The following is a 22738-nucleotide window of genomic DNA, read 5'->3' as shown; positions in this document are numbered from 1 at the left end:
ATGTAGTATTGTCTGGCATCACTTTGGCATTGACTTAGGTTTTCCAGCACCTATCCTGACCAGTGGATTTTACATTTTCTACCTGGAATTTTTTATTTTGTTTTTTTATATGTATTGCTGCTTGTAAAAATAAATAAATTCACCCGTCTCTTGCTATTTTCAGTGCAACATCTGAAGATGTGTGTATAAGAGCCCAAAACCGGTCATGTTCTAAATAAAAGAACCTTACAACTGTAGCAGTATTTTCAACCTCTCGTATCATGCTCCTCTCATATAATGTTCCTCCAACAGGATTGTTTGTATTATATTATCATCATTTCTTTGGGAGTGATCACACTGACATAGCAACATCTAAATCCAGAAGGGAGGCATACCTCACTCACTCACCAGGTATACAAGTTAGGTGCGTAGATAAGAGATTCCTATCATATGACACATACATTCTCACCAATGTCGTGTATGACACACCAGACGTGTTTTCCAGTGGAGGATTCGGTTGACTTGTTGCCTTGTCATCAAAGGTTTGCAGTTCCCATTTGAAATCCACTTCCTTTCAATTGCTGACAGAGTAGTTGTCCAGAATCAACAACTTCCATTATAGGTCCCTTCCTTACACATCACCATTGTAAATGGCCATTACACCTTGACACAAACACAAATTTGAATACGGCGAACAGTGAAAAAAAGTAAAATAAAATTTAAAAAAAGGCACGAGGGAGAGCTTTCAACACGGCTCTCCCACATTGCAGCCCAACACCGTGACCACTTGACGGCGACAGTGCCACCTGTCTTCTTTGCTTAACGTTGCACTTGTTAAGCTTGGTCCATTCACTGTTTCTATTTTGCTTTTTTTTTCACAGTTCAGTAGACTTTCTTCTTGTTTCCATGCTTGATCTGTGTTCAGTTTTTGACAGGCTGTCCACTGAACCCTCTTACCACTAAATCTAGGGGGGGTGGGGGGTTGCTATGGGGAGTTTCCCTTGGTATAATTGTTACAAATCAATAGTTTGCTCTCTACACATTAGCAGCAGCAAATGCATGTCATACCAACTACGCTTGATTTTTTTTTTCCTTTCTTTGCTGCCCATCTGGGATATAGTGCATGAGCAGCTGATCTCAAAGGGCTGATCCAAAAGTGTTGATTTCTATGTGCAAATCAGAGTTGTAAACAATCCTATGCCAAATCATTAGTGTGTGATGTAATAATTAAGAACACACCTGATAAGGAAGTTTGTACACAGGCATTTAAATTAACAAACCTTGTTCTCGAGGAACAGCAAAAAAACTTGGAAATGTCATGTGCAGCACAGTCATATTTTGATGGAAGTGGCATATTTTTGGTAAAACAATGTTCCTGTTCTCGCCACAGAAAGCGTGATTAGAACTCATCATCATCATCATCCAACTCAATGATTCAAACTCTGATGTTCATTTAGAGACATGTCACAGATAACAAATCAGCAGCGGCACATATTTGACCCACAGTCTTAAGGTAGTCCCTATACTACCCAATCTCACTATAACAGCAGGAAGTGGTACCCAGAGTGTTTTTCTAAACATATGCACATTCAGTGTCCACATAAGGATATGTGCTGAGGGACTGCTGTAAACAACGACATGTGACGAAAGTCTGCAAAGGCTGCATTGCTCTGCTCGACATAAACAGGCTACAGCTGCCGCTGAACCCTTTCACAACATGCTCACAAAAGTTCTCTTTCCCACAAATAATCAACAACCTGTTAACAAAATTCCTACTTGATACCAGTTCACCAATTTCTATAATAAATGAGGAAACCCATTCTCAGATTAGTTCTCTGCCTCTTCTACATCTACCGTATTTACTCGAATCTAAGCCGCACTTTTTTTCCGGTTTCTGTAATCCAAAAAACCGCCTGCGGCTTAGAATCGAGTGCAAAGCAAGCGGAAGTTCTGAAAAATCTTGATAGGTGCCGCCACAACTAACTTCTGCCGTCGAATATATGTAGCGCTACACAGGCAACCTTTGTAGGCACAAAGATAAATACTGGCGCCAAAACCTCTGCGTCAGTAAATAAAATTAAAAAAAAAAATGGAAGACGAGCATTTTTCTCCGCCCGAGTTTCGACCACTGCATTTTCATACAAATTCCGTATTGTTCATCTTCGAATTTCAATGTACTACGAAAATCCGACTGGTAAAACTGGGATTTTTGTCAATATGGCCAACTCTACGTTCTGAATTTTTTCCTACCTATGAGAAGAGATGGTTGCTAATAGGAACCTGATGAAATGTGAATCAGATGCAGTATTCTCTTCACCACAAGAATAATATGAATATAAACATTTTGCCATGTATTCTTTCGTGTTTGCTTCTATCTCATTTAAATCCTGTCTGCCAAATACACTACGAAACTAGAGTGAGACAACAGCAAACGCGGAAGAATATACGTATCGTGTCAGGTTTATATTCGTATTACTCTTATGCCTAATAGTGATACAGTCAGAAATGAAGCACGGCAACTGACTAGATTTTTAAATCTAAGATGACTAATTTCTGTGCAGAATTTGATGTACTAAAGAAGCGGCCGCAAAGATTTTCAAACAGAGAAAAATTTTCGCCAAACTTTCGTTCAGAACATATCATACGCAGTCTATTATTTGGTTCTTGTTGATTATTATCAAAGAAAGCAGCAGTGTAAGTAACAAATAGCAGTCTCTTGCCATTGTTTTGCTAATGTGACGATTCCTCTCTTTTTTTAATTGTAGGCGGTGGTAGCACGCACAAAAGCAAGCCATGCCGCGAGCAGCGACAGGCCGTAAACATGCACTATCAGAATGCGACAAACAATGCATGACACAGTATAGTAATGCATTTTCAGCTTAGAGTGACTGACGTAAACACCTATAACATTGAAAACGGCACTTATCAGATCAAAGCAAAATAAGTAATCGATTAAAACCAGACGAAGCACGTGAAAAAGGAAGGGTATCCGTATAAATACGGACGGAGCGCCTGACGCATAGCAATGGCTACCTGGTAAAGCTTAACTGCTAAGCTTTCGACTCGAACCAAGCTACTGTAGCTGTATCGTCATTCATTCGACCTAAATTGTGTCTCATATTACAATGGACCAACTTTGTTTCGATTTGGAGGTGCGGCCTAAAACTTTTCTCTCCCCTTGAATTTCGAGTCTCAAATTTCAGGTGCGGCTTAGATTTGGGAATTTTTTTTCCCCCTTATTTCGAGTCTCATATTTCAGGTGCGGCTTAGATTCGAGTAAATACGGTACATCTAGAATCTGCAAACCACTGTGAGGTGCATGGAAGAGGTTACATATCCCACTGTAACATTCATTCATTAGTGTTTTTTCCCATTCCATTCACATGCGGAGCACAGGAAGAAAGACTGTTTGAATGCCTCTGTGAATGCAGTAATTATTCTAATCTTATCCACACAATCCCTATGTGAGTGATATGTAGGGGATTGTAGTATAATTCTAGAGCCATCATTTAAAACCGGTTCTTGAAACTTTGTAAATCTACTTTATCGGGGTAGCTTACTTCTATCTCCAAGAGTCTTCAAGTTCAGTTCCTTCAGTATCTCTGTGACACTCTCCCATGAAGCAAACAAACATGTGACCATTCATGCTGCTCTTCTCTGTACACATTCAATATCCTCTATTAGTCTATTATTTGGTAAGGATTCCACACAAGATCAGTTATCTAAAATGGGTCGCACGAGTAATTTGTAAGCTATCTACTTAGTAGACTGATTGCACTTGCTCAGTATTCTAAAAATAAACCAAAGTCTACCACCTGCTTTACCCGTACCGAGCCTATAAGGTCACTACATTTCATATCCCTGCAGAGAGTTACATCAAGGTATTCGTATGAGTTGGCTGATTTCAACACTGACTCACTGATATTATAGTCATAGGGTACTATGTTTTTCCATTTTGTGAAGTGCACAATTTTACATTTCTGCACATTTAAATCAAGTTGCCAATCTTTGTACCACTTTGAAAACTTATCAAGACCTGACTGAATATTTATGCAGCTTCTTTCAGATAGTACTTCATTACAGATAACAGGATAATCAGAGGTTGTTATTAACACTGTCTGCAAGGTAAGTCAGCACGATGTAATGATTATGAACATGCCAGATAAGTCTTCAGCTGCCATCACAAAGGCTACAATCCTACAGTACACAGCGTAGTTTTGTGCAGTAAATGCACAGTAATGGTGTTGAACAAGAAAGTCAGCCGTTGGATTACTTTCCTCACTGTGCCTCACCTTACACATAGAACATTTCTGGGATGGACACTTTTTCGTCTTTTGGTCTGAAAATAGTACAAGGCATCAACATTGTATAAGGAGTAGTAACATTTTATATGTAGGGACTGGTGGTATAGCAATAAAGCGTGTGACTGGAAACAAGAGGCTGCGAGGTTGGATCCTGGATGCACCATGGAAATTTTCAGTCTGCCTTTAATCTAACCTTCACCTCTTAACCATGTTAGAAGTAGCCTGGAACGATATGTGGTTTAGATTACACATTAAACTGTAGTTCCCCTTTCTCTGGTTAGATAGATGGGGTTGATTATGGAAATACTAGACTACCAGCCTTGAAGAGAAGCTATCAGTTATCAAATGGCAAATGTGGTTGGGCCCCCCCTCCCCTGGCTAGAAAATTTTATAAATTAAAATCTCGATTAAGGCCTTTAAACCTTATATTTCAGACTTTTCTGACCCTAAATAAAGAGGGTATGCCCTAAATAAAGAGAGTATATTTAATTGATCTTTTATTTCTTTCATATTAAAATTAATTCAAATTACTGTTTTTAATAAAGAAAACTATTTCATCCCCATTGTTACTCACACCTCCACAGAATGTGACAGGGGAAAAAGTGCCCCCTTGGGTGGGGCAACTTTTAAATCTTAAATGGAAACACCCATTTTTTATTCAGATTCGGATTTTCCAGAAAAAAGTAATCAAGTTTTGTCTGAACATTTTTTTAAACCATTGACAGATGGCACTGAAATTGAGAAAAAAGTAAAATTGGGGAATAACTCTGATTTATTTAGAATTATCTGACAAAGATGCATGAAATTGATAAAAAATGTGCATCAATTCTTTAGTTGCGCCAAATCAAGCTATTTTTGTACAAAATATGCTGTATCCTACTTTCAACGTTACCCAGGAACAACGACATGGACGTAGCAGAATGATGTTCCCGTGGGGTGCTTCATTAGTGTGAGTCCCCTTGCCTCTCACAATTTGGGGTGCTTAATTAATGAAATTAGCCATGAAGAAATTGTTCAAAATGATTCCCATCTGCTTCAATGCATAAAGTCAATCATCTGTGAAAGTTGTCCACAATTTTGAATAGCACATCCTGTGGTATGGCTGCACAATCTCTTTGAATGCGTTGCTCCATATTGTTTCGTGTTGTGGGCTGTATTTCATAAACAATATTTTTTAAACAACCACACAAGAAAAAATCAGGAGGTGTTAGGTCTGGTGAATGTGGAGGCCACTGAATTGGTCCACCGCGTCCTATCCACCGACCAGGGTACCGTAAATTTAAAATGTTCTGCATATTTTTACTATAATGGGGAGCTGCTCCATCCTGTTGGAACCACATTCGTTGCCTAGTTTCTAAATCAACACCTTTCATTAGCTCCAACATATCATCACAGAGAAGTTGTAAATAAGATTCCCCAGTAAAATTTCGGTCATAAAAATACGGTCCTATCAAGTAACCATTTAAAATTCCACACCAGAGCATTAACGGCCATTTGTGTTGATTGTCAACGGGTCTGTGTCAGTGCGGATTGACAGGCGACCAATAATGACAATCATGACGATTTAATTCACCATCGTTTTTGAATGTGGCTTCATTGGTGAACATAATGAACCTAAAAAATTCATTGTCACCTCTTGATATTTCAAAGGCCCATTGGCAGAAATGCATGCGTATTTGCATATCTTTCGGTGTTAATGCCTATGTCAGTTTGCACGATATTTATGTGCCTTCAAAATCCTCAAAACAGTTGATTTTGGTATTCCAGTTTGTCTCTGAATCGCACAACTACTAATTTCGGGATCCAGTTGAACACAGGTGAGAACAGTAAGGGTAAGAGCGTTATCTTCATAGCATTCGCGATGACAAGGTGGATGGTGCATGTATCCATTTCGAGCTTGCTGAGTGCAATTTCGAATAATGTTCTTGCTTGGATGTCATCCGTTTGGGTAAAGATCCGCATACAATTGCACAACAGCAGTGTAATTGTTATGGCAGTCACCCAAAATTAACATCGTATAAACAATCTCTGTAGGAGGATAGAGAGCCATGTTTCGCTAAAGAATAATTTACTTTCGTCAATTGATGTTTACAGTTCACAATCTGAAAGTGAAGTGACGTCTGATCGCATTACACCGACCTTTATACTGAGCCACAGTTCGCAGTTTGGCCATGGTAGCGCCACAGTCGGGTAATGCAATTGTGAAGAGTTCCCTAATGAGATTTTAATACCATTCCACCTCCCTCCATCAAAAACTGTGGCAGGTAGGATACATTTTGTAACAAAAAGCTTAATCTGGTGTAATGAAAGAATTGCTGCGCATTTTTTATCGACTTGATGCATCTTTCTCGGATAATTCTAAATAAATTGGAGTTCTTCCCCAATTTTAATGTTTCTCGATTTCAGCGCCATCTGTCAATGGTTTATAAAAATGTTTTTATGGAGAATCCAAATCTGCAATAAAAAAATGGAGGTTTCCATTTAAGATTTACAAGTTGCTCCCCACCCCAACAAAGAGGGCAGGGGCTGGGGGTCACATGTAGTATCATTTGATGTCCCCCGTTGAGCTTACAAACTTGTCTTACCCACTATTTTTACCCGATGTATAGTTTTCAAGATAATATCATCCGAAACTTCAGATGGACCACCCTGTATACTACTGACTGCTGCTTCCTACATCCATTCATCATTCATTTCTGCCTCACAGAAACAGCCATAAAAAAAAAAAAAAAAAAAAATAAAAAAAATTAAAAAAAAAAAAAACTAACTATGACTCTGAAGATTCAAGGCACTTGGCACTCCTCTGCCTAACAGTTAGTGACAAAATCATAAAGTCTGCTTCTTGTCAGATCCATTTTGGAAAGGAAGATATGTAAAAACTACACACAATACTACAGACAGAGCAAAAACAAACAAAAGTGCTGCATACCAGCATTTAATGGTAGCAGTCTAGGAACAATGTCCCTTTGATCTGTACAGACACAACCATGGAACACTGGTTTTGTGTTGCCAACATGTTGACAACATGCCGTGAACATCTGCAGTCCAGTACTAGCTGCAAACAATACTGCAGACCATGTTTCAAACTCAGTGTAAACACGTCTTTAGTAAGCTGTGGCGACAATATGATTTGTAGATAGGACTTCTGTGTATTCAGGGAGGAAACTGGTACAATTTACAAAACATTTTAGTAGCATATGATTAGCAAAGTGCAAACCGTACCTCTTTTGATTTTTTAAAAACATCAATTGTAAAATAACAATTTCCGTAATTTTTTAGTGACTTCCCGTAACTCTGTAATGAAGGTGATAAATTATGGGCAATCTGTAATAATTGGCAGCCATGGAAACGCAAGTCACTGAAGTGGTGTCCAATAGAAAGACTAGCACTAGGTCATTAAGTCATACACAATTATTACTATTAAACTATTTGATGATCCTTGTTTACTATGCACGGAATTTTCAGATCTATTTCCATCATGCTTAGTGTGTGCAAACTACACTGTAGCTCACACTCAGTTAAAATCTTCTGCAGTATCTTGCTAGTTTAGAGCTAGATCAAAACTAGTAGCATTGCGTGATGACCTCAAGATGGATGTAGATCATCTTGGCAACAAGACCTCTTCACACTCAAGACATCAAGTCAATGGGCAACACCAATGGTTCTTTTGTGCATACCAAATGCACAACCATAAATGCACAATCGATTATTTGCATCTATCCCATCCCGAGGGCAGAACGGTTCTTGTCAAAACTATGAAGTAGCCAGTATCTCTCCAAATTTGATTTATCCAAAGTATATTTGCAACTGCCGTTAGATGAACAGTCATTCCAATTCATGATTATTAACACACCATTTGGATGGACAGACATAACAGGATGGTCTTCAGAACTGCTAGTGCATCAGCAATTTTCCAACATTTTTGGAGCAGCTGATTCAAAACATTCTGAATGCAGTAAACTATATGGAAGATACAGTTGTGATACTACAAGAGAGCAACACCTGACAAACTTATTATGTCAAGTGTTCCAGACACAACAACAAAACATATAAGAGCACAATCTGTCACGTGGGGTACTAAGACCACACATTGAATCATAAACGACTCCAAGCAACTCAGCAATATATATAACCCACAGACAAAAATTCAACTTACACAGCCTTTAGTTATTTCCTGGCAAAACCAATCTCAGAACGGCATTAGCACCTGACAACAGTACTGTTCCATCCAGCCTCTAATGGTGAAGTGGAGTGGTTCGTCCACATATTTGAAGTGCTGCTGTGAAAAATGATGTCAGTCACACCCAAAGCTGAAGTCCTAACCCAGTTCATAGCCACCTACACGGCGACACCAATCCAGGGTCACACTTTGGTGGAACTACTGCAGGTCCGGTGACACCTGACACTCTGGAACCCCCTGCAGCTTAAAATACATCCATGTCACCCCAACCATAACCCCTCAAGAGGTCTGGACTTGCCTTTGGGAGAGCTCCATGATGGCTACCACACATCATCAGAGACAACTGAACATGACAGGTGTGCACCACAGAAGCCAATGGGCCATCATGATATGACATGTAAACCAGCTGCAACCATGCTTAGCAACTTCCACTACAAGCTCCGATCCCAGCGCCAGCTCAGTACAACTTCAGATGCCAGACAGAGGCAGGTCAACAACCACAGGTTCAAGTCTAAACAGGTCTTTTGTGGAATATGGTGTCTTCCCATGTCCAGCACCAATGACTCCCAGCAGTGACCCAAAGACCAGAGTACCAGCACCAGTCAGCTCCAGCATCATGACAATGCCCTTGCTGTAAGTAGAGGTCACAACACAACCACAAACACAAGCTGATGTGAAGATGGACATTGAACCCCTAGCTTGTCTGCCCAAACATGAAGCACCTCTCCCCTACTGGTATGGAATCCCACTACCAACAAGGTGACTTTTAAAGCTATGGACCAGTTAGAGGGGCAGGATGATATATATACTTCCTCAATAGCAAGGCCAATAATCTGCAATGTATGCTGCCAAAGACTTCACCAGCAACCGATAAGAGGCACCTACAAGCAGTTATATGGGCTAGGCCTCTGACAATGTGCAGAAAATAAAACCAACCATCTTGCAGTACAAGCTCACTTGATATCGTGCTATGCTCTAGTATCTACCTTGCCGCCACAGTGTGTACATGACCAGCTGCTTATTGGATCTCACTTGGATTAAGAATTTATGATTCTGATGGATTTCTCTGAAAAATCCACAAAATCACTTGTAGAAGTGAAAAAATAATAGCGGGTGAAGCCATTAGATAGACATGAAATTCAATAACTAAAGTACTCATCCCTCCAGTAATAAATCCCACTGCTTTAGTGGTTAGCTTTTTTTTCATTATCTGCATAATCAATTCTACAATTCTTATTACAGTGTCACTATCTGTCACATAGATACAATGGTCAAATCAATGTTCAAGATTGACACCGAGTTTTCTTTCTTGTATTAATCTCCATCTATGTCACTAACAAGCCCTGCTGCATAAATTCAATAATCAATTAAAAAACACTACTAGTTATCTGATAATATAAGTATCTATTACACAGCTCTACAAAATAAAATTTTTTTTTCGTTGCCAGGGAAGTTTGAACGAAAATGGGATATTGTTATGATACTCATTCCGAGTATATTTGTACTTTTTCCAAATTGGCTCTGGTTTTTGAGATATAGGTTATTTGTGGAAATGAGAGTTTCATGTGGATAATATCGACTGCAGGGTCCATATATGGTGTAATGTATTTGCTACCTGTTTTTTAATTGGTGATATTGTACTATCTTTATTAAACAATTGTGCTCAGGGAGTGCATCTGTGTGGTTGAGGATTACATCATGCAAACATCACACTGTCAGCATGTGTTCAGTCCTGTTGTGCGGTGCGTGTGTTGAAGATATTGAGGGTTGTGCAGATTTGAATTCGGTGGTACTCGACATTCATTTGTTGGCCGAGGTAATCCCCGCAACAGCCGATAGGTAGCGTTCAGTGTAAACAAGAAAAATGGCAATGGTCGAAAGTCACACACATGTGCAGTGCAGCTTCAAGGAGATAGAACCTTTTCATCGTGACGTAGCAAATAAGAGGTGAGTATTCATTTCACACAAAACAATTAATGATGTTTGTTGGATATGATTGACATGCAAATACAAGAAAGTTCTGCATAATATGTAGTATTTGTGCAATTTTGTTTTAGGAAAACATGAGTTCTTCACGCCGTCTTTGCGTGAACCATCCAGATGAGTTCTGCTACATTTGGGTGAATACGTTCTTCAAAAGAACAGGAAGAATATCACTCCTTTTGTGAAGGAAGTGTATCTGGCATATTTCGGAATTAAACTTGGAGATCAAGGCAAGGCGTGGGCACCCCATAAAGTTTGTAAATGCTGTGTGGAGTGCTTACGGCAGTGGACAAAACGAAAAAGGAAAAGCTTAAACTTCGGAGTGCCTATGGTATGGCGAGAGCAGAAGAACCATACAGATGATTGCTATTTTTGCATTGTTAATGTGAAAGGTTTTAATAGGTTCAAAAAACGAAAGTGGGAATATCCCGATTTGGAGTCAGCAAGAAGACCGATGGTGCACAGCAACGATGTTCCTGTACCAACCTTCACAACATTACCCACGCCAACATCATCAGATGACGAGGTGCACGGCGAGGAATGTACAAGTAGTGGTTCGGAATACGAAGGACGTGAGACACAACCCCAGCAGTTCGACCAGAAGGAGCTCAGTGACTTGATACGATAACTCAATCTTTCAAAGCAAGCATCAGAACTCTTAGCATCCAGGCTTAAGGAAAAGAACTGTCTTCATCCAAGTGTTAAAATAACAGCTTACCGGACGAGAGAAGAAAACCTTCTTCCATACTTCAACCAAGAAGAGGTTATAGTGTATTGCAGCAATATACCTGGACTTTTACTTGAATTGGGGCTGCCGGAATATAGACCAGAAGACTGGCGTCTCTTCATAGACAGTTCCACTAGAAGTTTAAAATGTGTTCTCCTACACAATGGCAATCGTTACGCATCTATTCCAATTGCCCACTCAACAAAACTTTGTGAAGCATATGCTAACATCAAGATGGTTCTGCAGAAAATTCAGTATATGCAGCACCAGTGGTTGATTTGTGTTGATTTGAAAATGGTGAACTTCTTGCTTGGACAACAAAGTGGATACACAAAGCACCCATGTTTTATCTGCATGTGGGATAGTAGGGCAAAGCACGAACATTGGAAGCAGAAAACATGGCCTCCAAGGGAACATATGGCTGTTGGTGAAGCAAACATCATTAATGAACCTCTGGTTAGTAGGGACAAGATTGTTCTTCCACCATTACATATTAAGTTAGGACTAATGAAGCAATTCACCAAAGCTTTAGACAGAAATGGTAATTGCTTCACATACATCTGCAATACGTTCCCTGGACTCAGTAGTGAAAAACTTAAGGCAGGAATATTTGATGGTCCTCAAATTCGCAGGCTCATCAACGATACCAATTTTACAAGTGTCATGACTGTCACTGAAGCATCGGCCTGGAACAGTTTTGTCGCTGTTGTAAAATGTTTTTTGGGCAATCATAAAGCTCCCAATTATGAGGAACTGGTCAAAAACATGCTCACTAACTTTCAAAACTTAGGAGCTAACATGAGCATAAAATTGCACTTCCTTCACAGCCACTTGGATCGATTTCCTCGTAATCTAGGTGATTTCAGTGAGGAACAAGGAGAGCGGTTCCATCAAGATATGAAAGGAATAGAGGAAAGATATAAAGGAAGATGGGACAGGTATATGATGGCAGATTATTGCTGGAATCTGCAACGTGACTGTTCTGAAGAGACCTATAAAAGGAAAGCGTGCAGGAAGCGGTTCGTCATGGACGGAAAATGATATACTTATAGAGAAACTTTTCAATTATGTTTTATACGTGGACAAATGCCTATCAGGTTTTCACAGAAGCTATTTATAAAGATTATTTTCTTTTTTCATTGTAGTTTGTAGCGCTCGAGTTCAGTATTAGCAATTTTTTCTATTTTTTTGAATAAATCATGCATTATCTCAAAAACTAGAGCCAAACTGCATAAATGGTTGCTATATTCGTCCTCAGCACCACTAACCCATCCTAAAGCCACTCAAATATCCTTGGCAAGAAAATGAGTGTTGACCAGTGTTATCACATTTAAATGATGCACTACCAGAGGCAAAAGAACTGTGACACATCAAGTTTTCATAATTGTTCACTATTTTATTGCAATAAGTAGCTTATTTATTGTTTTTATGCGCATCACCACTTACATGATACAAATACCTGCAAAGCATACATCTTAGGCATACTTTTCACTAGTTCACATTTTAAATTTTGTCAGCACATTAAAATTAAATGTGAAATTATTAAACAGATTTATAGCAATGCAAGAAAAAGTAAACTTTTTCATAACAGCTCTAAATATCACAATTTGGATCCAATAAAACAGAATGGGATTCCACATTCTTAATACAAAAGAATAAGGTAAAACACAATCATTTACTTCTAATAGTATTTAAAGTGGCACAATTAATTACTTATATGGGCACTGGCTTCACTACGCGCTCCTGGGGTCTCACTAAAGCTCAGTGTTCCTTGTTCCAGTCGTGTATCTGGTTCCTCACCAAGAACCAAGTTTTCAAGATCCTGACCACCATTCAGAAGGTTATCTGTTTTATCTGTGTAAAATTAAAACACAATTATTTCATAGTTACAATATTGTTAGTTGAATTAAGAATAAAATTAGGCATAAGTAAAACAGTCAATGTCTTATAGTTTCTTGAATAATATCTCTCACATCAAACATGAATTTAAACAACACATAAAAGGAATAGTAACAAAGAAATACAACATCTTGCCTGTGAATGTGGTGCAGGAAAAATGAATAAAAAAAGACAGAAAGATTATGCTCTCTCTCTCTCTCTCTCTCTCAAATGACAGAAGTCATGGGACAGCGATATGCCCATATACAGATGGCAGTAGTGTCACACACACAAGGTACAAAAGGTCAGAGTTTTGGCAGGGCTGTCATTTGTACTCAGGTGATTCATCTGGAAAGTTTTCTAATGTATTTGTGGCCACATGATACAAATTAACAGACTCTGAACATGGACCTAGATGCATGGAACATTTCATTTCAAAAATTGTTAGGGAATTCAATATTGCGGAATCCACTCTGTCAAGTGTATGCCAAGAATGCCAAATTTCCGGCATTAGTTCCCACAATGGACAATGCAATGGACAATGGCCTTTACTTATCTACAGCAGCAGCAGCATTTGCGTAGAGTTGATAGTGTTAACACTGCATGAAATGACCATAGAAATCAATGTTGGGCATACGACGAACATATCCATTACGACAGTGCGGCAAAATGAAGCGTTAATGGGCTACGATAGCAGATGACGAGCATGAGTATCTTTGCTAACATCACAACATTGTCCGCAGCACCTCTCCTGGACTCGTGCCCATATCAGTTGGACCCTCCACAACTGGAAAACACTGGCCTCATCAGATGAGTCCCAATTTCAGTTGCTAAAAGCTGATAATAGTGTTCAAGTGTGGTGCAGACACAAAGAAGCCATGGACCCAATATGTCAATAAGGCACTGCGCGAGCTGGTGGTGGCTCCATAATGATGTAGGCTGTGTTTACATGGAATGGACTGGGTCCTCTGGTCGAACTGAACCAGTCACTGACCAGAAATGGTTACATTTGGCTACTTGGAAACCATTTGCAGCCATTCATGGACTTCATATTCCAAAACAGCAATGTACCATATCACCGTGCCGGGTCTGAAGCGCATCCTCGACAATCCAAGTGAATGATTTGGCCAACAAGAGTGCCCAACATGAATCCTTTTAAACATTTATGGGACATAATTGAGAGGTCAGTTGGTGCACAAAATCCTTCACTGCCAATACTTTCGTAATTATGGAGGGCTACAGGGGTAGCATAGCCCAATGTTGCTGCAAGGGACTTCTAACAACTTGTTGAGTTAATGTTGAGTTTCTGCACTATGCCAGGCAATAGAGGGTCCCACACAATATTAGGAGGTATCCCATGACTTTTCTCATATCTCTCTCTCTCAAACCAATACATCTCTGAATGAATGACGCTTTTGTGTTGTGCCAATGAGAAGGTTTCCGTTTTCCCCCCAAGCCGAACCTCCTTCCTCCCCTTTCAGTTTTCACTCACAGGAATAAAATTTACAACAGCATTGTTGGCCATTCTCTTTATAAATACACAATTTTTAATCATCCCACAAATAATACTAATATATGTTTTACATTAACTCACTTATCAGTTATCAAACTAAAAAGGGCTTTTCACATGTACAGCATTTAAATGCATGCACTATTCTGTGTGTATGACAACCTCAATGAAAAACTAAAGAAGAAGAACAACCAAAGCAAGCTGCTGCCACCCAGGCTGACAGCATAGGCTTTCCAGTCATAACAACTACTTGCCAGTCAACCTTGCAATCAAGTAAACATATTTCAGCAGTCCACATCACTGCCATCTTGAAATGAAACTTTATGCTGTACCTCATTGAACTGAATCTACACCACAGATGCTCTATCATTCACCAAACAAAAAATGTACCACATTTATGAAAATTAACATCAGTTTTCATCAATAATCGTTTTGCAATGCCAACATAACTCTTGCTACATTCACTACACTTTGGTCCAAAAGACAATTCAAAACAATAGTAAAAAATGAAGCAAATATGCATTTCCAAGATGTGGGAAGAGTTGTCATGACACAGAACTGATTGGGTACAAATATATGACTCCAAGATTTTATTTCAAAGGTCAAATATATGATTTCAAGATTATTTCAATGTATGGAAATCAAATTTTCAACATTTCTTAGCAGGTACAAACACACAAATGGGTTCTCTAGAAGGCTTTTTGTTAATTTCATTACTTTCAGTGTTATTTGTGCTTGTAAGTAATGGATGGCTTATTAACCCCCTAAACTTAATGGTTGAGACCTCTCCACATTTATAATTAATTATCCATTAAAATATTTCTTTGGATTGCTTAAACTTATATTATGGAACAGGTTCAAATGTTACAAAACACCATAAAAACTGACTGTATAACAGATACTGTATACCCAAATGGGATGTGAATTCTGATCACAGTCTTTCGCAGCAGCTGCAATCTTTTGCAGAGTTGGAGAGAGGGTGGGGAGGGAGAATTAGAGAAGACTTGTGGATGCGTAGGCGGAACAGAAGGAAGGCAAGTGAGATACTGGGGTGGGAGCAGGGAAGCAGATAGAGGATTGGGACTAGCAAAAGTCAAGGCCAAGGGCGTTAAGAGAAAGAAGAATGCATTGTAGGGACAGTTCCTAGCTGCGGAACTCAGGAAAGCTGTTGTTGGTTCCAAATGATGCAGGCTGTGAAGCATTCACTTAATTGAAGCACATCGTGTTGGGCAGCAAGTTCAGCAACTGATTAGTCCAGCTGTCTCTTGGCCATAGTTTGGCAGTGACCACTCATGTGGATGGACAGCTTGTAAGTTGTCATGCCCATGTAGAAAGCAGAACAGTGGTTGCAGCTTAGTTTGAAGATCACATAGCTGCTTTCACACACAGCCCTGCCTTTGATGGGATAAGAGATGCCTGTGACAGGACTGGAGTAGGTGGTGGTTGGAGAATGTAGGGATAGATCTCGCATCTATTTCAGGGATACGTGCCACCAGGCAAGGGGTTGGGAGCAGGGGTTGAGTACAAATGGACAAGGATATTGTGTAAGTTTGGAGGACAATGGGAAACCATTGTGGGAGTGGTAGGGAGGATAGTGAGTAGGATATTCCTCATTTCAGGGCACAACTACGTATAGTTGAAACTTTGGTGGAGAATGTCATTCAGTTGCTCCAGTCCAGGATGGTACTGAGTCATGAGAGGAGTGCTCCTTTGTGGCCAGATGGTGCGTATTTGGGAGATGGTAGGGGACTGGAGAGTTGGGACAGAGAGATCTGTTTCTGAACAAGGTTGGGAGGGTAATATCAGTCTGTGAAGGCCTCACTCAGTGAGACCATCATGTGAAGGACTACATTAAGAAAGGTTGCCTTTTGGGTTGAAGAGGACTAGGCGAAGCAAATGGGGGAGAAGGTGTAGAGAATTTAAAGAGAGATATGGGCAGACTGCAATTAAATATAGTGAGAATTACTTAAGTGTAATGGCAGGAAGAGCAGAACTTTTGGTTGGATTTATTTTTAGGTGATGCCTTCAAACGAGAAGTAACTGTGGGTGAGGATATGGCTGGTCATGATGACCAGGAATAAGGTTGCAGCCTTGGAGTCAGTTGGGTATTGGGAAAGGTACAGTTCAATAGCTGCAACGCTATCAGCATAAGTGATGTTTAATATAGAGGAAGGTGGCATCAACAGTGATGAGTGGGGTGCCAGGTAAAGGAATAGGAACCGAAGTATATAAGGTTAAGTTGCAAGTAATAGGCTGAAGATATTGGTCCATGAGAGCAGAGATTCTCTCTGTGGGGGCAAGTAATTGGTCACAATGGGGTGTCCTGGGTGGTTGGGTTTATTGGCTTTAGGAAGCATGTAGACAGGAATGTGGGGAGTGGCAGGGGTGTGGGGTGAGATAAACTCAGGGGAGAGATTCTGAAATGGACCTAAGGGTTCTGGAATGGGGCCTCTGTGGGATGGTTTGTACATCTATGAATCTGAATCCCTGCACTTCATAATCACAGTAGTGGCACCTCTGTCTGTACGTAGGATTATAGGGTCGAGATTAGTTTTTAGACAGTGGATTTCAGTTTTTCCTGCAATGTAAGATTGGCTTCCATGTTGATGGATTTGTGGAATGACGATGATATAAGGTTCGAGGTTAGAAAATTCTGAAAAGTCGACAGGGGTTGATTTAGGGGTAAAGGGAGTCGATCACAGTAGGATGGGAGTAGTGAACTAAGTCAGGTACGGTTCAATATTGTTATTGGATTGAGACTGATTGGTAGGTTTAGTATGAAAAAGTCTTTCCATTGTAGGGACCAGGAGATGGAGAGCCTATTTCATCTTTTTTTCACTTCTTTGGTCAGTCTACACCCAGCCCACAGTGAGTACAATGAGTTTACTATGGTCCATGGCTGGAGTCTGCAACGGGACATCCTCTAGCATTACTTTTCCTCAAAAGTAGTTGTCGATACCAGTATTATTTTTCGAATTTTGGACAGGTCAATATTATCTCAGTTGCTTTTCTGAAAATTTCCACATAATTTTATACACAGTATTTCAATTACAGTACATTTCAAGTTAAAATGTATGAAAAGGAATTAATTTATAAAATATTTTAGTTTTAATATTATAATCGATAAGTACTAGTTCTGAATGTATAGTTAAAATTATATTTTTAAGAAACATAGGAAATTATGAATTACTGGCACACACAACATTTCTATAATTAATTACGCAATCCTGTACTTTACCATGTTTATTCTGAATTCATTTATGAAATAATAATTAAAACTAGCAGGACTTCATCTGTTAAGAAAAATTAAAAATCCGTTGGAATATTGTTATGTCCGCAGAGCGTGGAAGTCGTAAGCATGCCTCTGATGTTATTGGACATATTTTTGTAAGAACAATGTAATTTCGGCTTTGTTAATGTGAAAAATCAAAAGACTGTATGATGTACTAAAATGTGAGACAATATATTTACATAAAAATAAAAATTCTCCAACAATCTTCAAATTTCTTTAGTTCAATCCAACCCCTGAGACTTTCAGCTTGAAGAATCAGACCCCTAGACAAGAAGAACTTGAGCCATCTCAGCATGCCACACAAAGTAAACTAGAAAGTTTATTGTAATCCTCACTCCTCTCAAATCTTCATAAAAGACATTGTATAATGTGGACTATAGATGGAAGTAGGAAGGAGGGGGTAGATTACAAGTCCAAGCCAAGAAGCCAGTGTGCTACCTTCTGCAGCATTCATCACTGAGCGGTAAAGCGTAAGGCGGAAGATCTGGGTGCAAATCTCAATCCAGCACAAATTTTCATTGTCACCAATACATTGTGCAACTGAGGTGTGGTCATTCTGGGAAAAATAAGAATGGAAGACCAAGAATGAAGTGCTCGGATTAAAAAGGGTGTAAGACAGGGATGTAGTCTTTCACTCTTTCTGTTCCATCTATCCATCAAAGAAACAATAATGAAAATAAAAGAAAGCTTCAAGAGTGGAATTAAAATGCAAGGTGAAAAGATACCATTGATAAGATTTATGACGACATAACTATCCTCAGTGAAAGTGAAGAAGAATTACATGATTTGCTGAAGGGAATGAATAGTCTAATGAGTACAAAATATGGATTGAGAGTAAATAAAAAAAGGATGAAAGTAATGAGAAGTAGCAGAAATAACAACAGTGAGAAACTAAACATCTTGATTGGCGATCACAATGTAGATGAAATTACGGAATTCTGCAGTCACTGGTGAGTGGCAAAGCTTCGGGAAATCTGGGTTTGAGTCCCAACCTGGCGCAAATTTTCACTGTCACCAATACACTGTACAGCTGAGGTCTGATTGTATTTGCAATAGTGACTACATTTCTTGCTTAGTTATTTGCTGTATCTTGTTCCTGGAAGAGGGATTGGTGTTTAGTTATACCAGAGTTCCATTTTTAACTGAGCATACTAATAAATGCAGTTAATGTATTTGGTATTTGTATAGGTGTCTTCAACATTACACTGGCGCAGTTGTATTTGAGGTTACATGTTACTGGACACATACCCATGTCAAGGCAGCTTCTTAACACTTGTTTGCACATCCATTAATCTGTCAACAGTCAATCTTTTTTTTCAGTGGTCTTTGGTGCTTCTTCACTGTGTTCAATATTTACTTTTTCTTTTTCAAACTTACTCTTCCTTTATGTTACAACAATTCTTCTTTTTCCTGTTCTTTCTGTTGCCTTAGCCACTCTTTTCTCCTCTTCAAAGTACTGTTTATATCTGATATGAGCTGTGTATGTCAATTGAAGAAGCTCCTGAGTGATCACCACAACCTTTCCCTCGAACACATTCACAACAGCTTCTCTTAGGCACAGCTCACACTGAGATAATATGACACGTGCTATGACATGTTGCAATAAAGTTCATGTGATGTGACACTTTTTGGTGCAACACTGGTCTTCCCACTGGGGCGACACAATATGCAATATGACAAGCAACAAATTGCACGAATTGCGTTTCTGTTTCAGCTGCAATTATGAGTTCTCCTGAAGAGAATGTTACGGTGGTTTACCATTATTTAAAGCTCAAAACACTGAAAAAGAAATGGAAGTACTAGGTGCCCCCAAACAATGCTATTAAATATCAAACATACTTCATCTGTCTTTTTTCACGAGCTCTCCCAACACTGAACACAAATTCTACAGACAGTTTCCAATTTTTACAGCAACTAGTATCAGCTACTCTGGCAAAGCAGGACACAAATTTTTGACTTGCTCCTTCTCCTGCTGAAAAGCATTATTCTGGAGCTAGCAGTGTGAGGGCATGAGGTGTCTTTGCTTGTGTGTATGAATTGTGTGTTTCTCTTTTGCTGATGAAGGCTGTGGCCAAAAGCGGTCTTTCAATTGTGCCTATCTGCAACTTAACATGTCTTCCTTAAGGTAAGTAGCAATCTACCTTTTCCTACACTGCTGATATTCCTACCTGGAGTTTCCATTGTTTTATTTGTCAATCCATCTGTCATACAAAACATTACTTTACCTTTATTTTCATATCCTGTCAATCTCTTACAATGGCCATGGTGTAAAATTGACTTTATAGACCAAAAATGAAAAATACAGATTAAAACTGATTGATCTGAAAAATAGTGCCTTTTTCTGATTTCATTGGCCATTTTCCATATCTATTTACATAGAGAAATCTATTAACGAAAACTAAGGAGAAATTTGGGCAGGGTACTGAAGTTCAGGGTGAAGAAATAAGAACTTAGTTTTGCCATCTCTGAAGATTAGTTGGATATAATGGACAGTGTCTTGCAAATATGCTGTAAGCTGAATATTAACGAAGGCTTATGGAATGTAATCAAATTAAATCAGGTGACTGAGGCAGTGAAATCTTTTAACAGTGGACATAAATAGTTGAGTATTAGGCAGCCTTTTCTTAAGGTAAATTAGCTGAAGTACAGTCTTGTACAGTTCAAGCAAAATGTAGTACTATGAACGATTCAGACAAGAAGAAAATAGAAGCTATTGAAATTTGGTGTTACAGGTGAATACTGAAGATTAGAAGGGCAGGTCGGATAACTAATGAAAAGGTACTGAATGGAATTGGGGAGAAAAGAAATTTATAACACAACTTGACTAAAGAAAGGTATGAGTTATTTCATAGGCTGGATGTAAGCTGCAGTAGTCATAGAGAAGAAGAGGCTTACAAAGGATAGATTGGCATGGAGAGCTGTATCAAATCAATGTCTGGACTAAAGACTAGAGGCCTAAAACATTTAAAGTATGCACTATTTGAGCCACTACTAAAGATGGCTAATGTGAAAAGATGGGAAACTCTCTCCCCTCATCATTTTCAAATACTGTAAAATCAATCACTGAAAAACAGAAAACTGAGTTATTTTAATACGTAAAATCTTCTTAATGAAGCACAGTTTGCTTTCTAAGGTCGCACAGATTTACAAAAGTAGTACTTGAAGCTCTTGACACGGATGGCTGCATAACAGCTTGCCCACAGCTTTTGACACTGTTGATCATAAAATATTACTAAACAAACAGTGTGTAGTAGGCATAGGAGGAATAGTGAATGAGTGGTTCCAGTCATACTTACAAAATAAAGTACAAAAGATGCAGACATATAACAAATGGAAAAGGATTCTCTTTGCTGATGAGAGCATCAGTCAAGTCACTGACAAAACAAGAAAACATTCTATTCATATGACAAATGAAAACCTTAAGAATGAGTGCAACTGAGCAATATGTAACGAAGAAAACAAACAGCATGAATCTCAGCTTAAATAGGTGAAAAATAACTTCTGTCATTTAAGGTAAAAATGATAATGTTGTAGGCTGCGTAGTTTTTAGGTTGAACATTGAGTGCCAACTGAGATGGAATGAACACATGATGATATTGGCAAAGAGTGTGTCATCAGCATGTTACACTCTCAGTGCCATATTATCAATGTGTAACACCCAGTGTCTTGTAGTGACACGCTATGCCTATGTGTAATTGATTCTTAGTTATGGGTTTCTTTTCTGGAGATAAAATCCAAAAAACTTGGACACAATTTTCAAACTACAGAAAAAGGTCACAAGTTAAAACACTGAATATGTTTACAACAACTTACTGTAGCATCTACCAATGTGACATTGTGCACATCAGGAAAATCTCCAGTAATATGTCTCAAATTATTCTATTCACAATAACTGAACAGGATATAATTTGAACTTACATTTACCAGGGAAGAACAAACCAAAAATTCTAATCAGTATTTTTCATAGGAAGTAAAACTGTAATAATGCATCCTAGGTTGTCAAAACACACATTTACCTCTTAAATACTGTTTACTACAAAAATAAAGGTTACTTAAATAACTCTTATTTGTGGATTAAGATGGTCGCTGATGCATAACACCAATTCTCTCCGTTTTTCTGTGTTCAACATCTCACTCACAATGAGGGAGGGGGGGGAGGGAGATTTAGTTTTTCAGACAGGCAGAAAGGAAGAGGAGAAGCTGTATCAGTGGTGTGAAAGTGCAGTCATTCCTAATCATCTGCAAGTATGTGTGGTTGTAAACAATGAAAAACATGAAGAGAGTACAAAATATGCTAACATTATAATATTCAGCTATTTCTACATGACCACTCTGCAACTCACGCTCAAGTGCTTGACAGATAGTTCACAGAAATGCCGTCAGATCATTCCCCTCTCTAATAGTACATGGTACAATAAACACCTACATTCTCCCTACGTAGATGGGAGTCAACTAAATATTTTTGCATTCGGAGAAGAAATTGGTGATTGGAATTTCGTTAACATAATTTGTCACAACGAATAATGCTTTTGTTTGAATGATTGCCATCCCAACTTGCGTATAATATCTGTGACACTTTCTTCCCTATCTCTTTACAAGCTTCCATCAATCCTGTTACCTAGGTATGGGTCCCATACACTGCAATATTTCAGAAAAGGACAGACAAGTGTAGTGGAGCCAATCTCTCTTGTACATCTGTAGTGCCTCCTGAGCGATCTAGCAGAAAACACAATCTTTGGTTCTGTTTCTCAACAATATTTTCTATGTGATGATTGTAACTTAAAAGTAAACTGTTCATAAGCTCTAGATTGCACCCATGGTCTAGTGATAGTGTCTTTGATTAGTAATCAAAATGTCCTCAATCTCGGGTTCAAACCCCATGTAT

At 38.9% G+C, this 22738-nt stretch overlaps 1 protein-coding gene across 1 annotated transcript in view; it reads right to left on the bottom strand.

The window, feature by feature from the left end:
• LOC126161755 (sorting nexin-21) overlaps nucleotides 1–22738 on the bottom strand; it is a 67858-nt gene that overhangs the window by 37871 nt on the left and 7249 nt on the right. Inside the window, exon 2 of the mRNA XM_049917804.1 lies at nucleotides 12887–13027. Within this exon, the coding sequence (XP_049773761.1) occupies nucleotides 12887–13027 (141 nt within the window). The remainder of the gene's footprint in view (nucleotides 1–12886; nucleotides 13028–22738) is intronic.

This window comes from Schistocerca cancellata, chromosome 2 (genome assembly GCF_023864275.1).
Source record: "Schistocerca cancellata isolate TAMUIC-IGC-003103 chromosome 2, iqSchCanc2.1, whole genome shotgun sequence".
Lineage (NCBI taxonomy): Eukaryota > Metazoa > Arthropoda > Insecta > Orthoptera > Acrididae > Schistocerca > Schistocerca cancellata.
The sequence above is the reverse complement of the archived record's forward strand: the minus strand, read 5'-3'. Positions and strand labels throughout refer to the sequence as shown.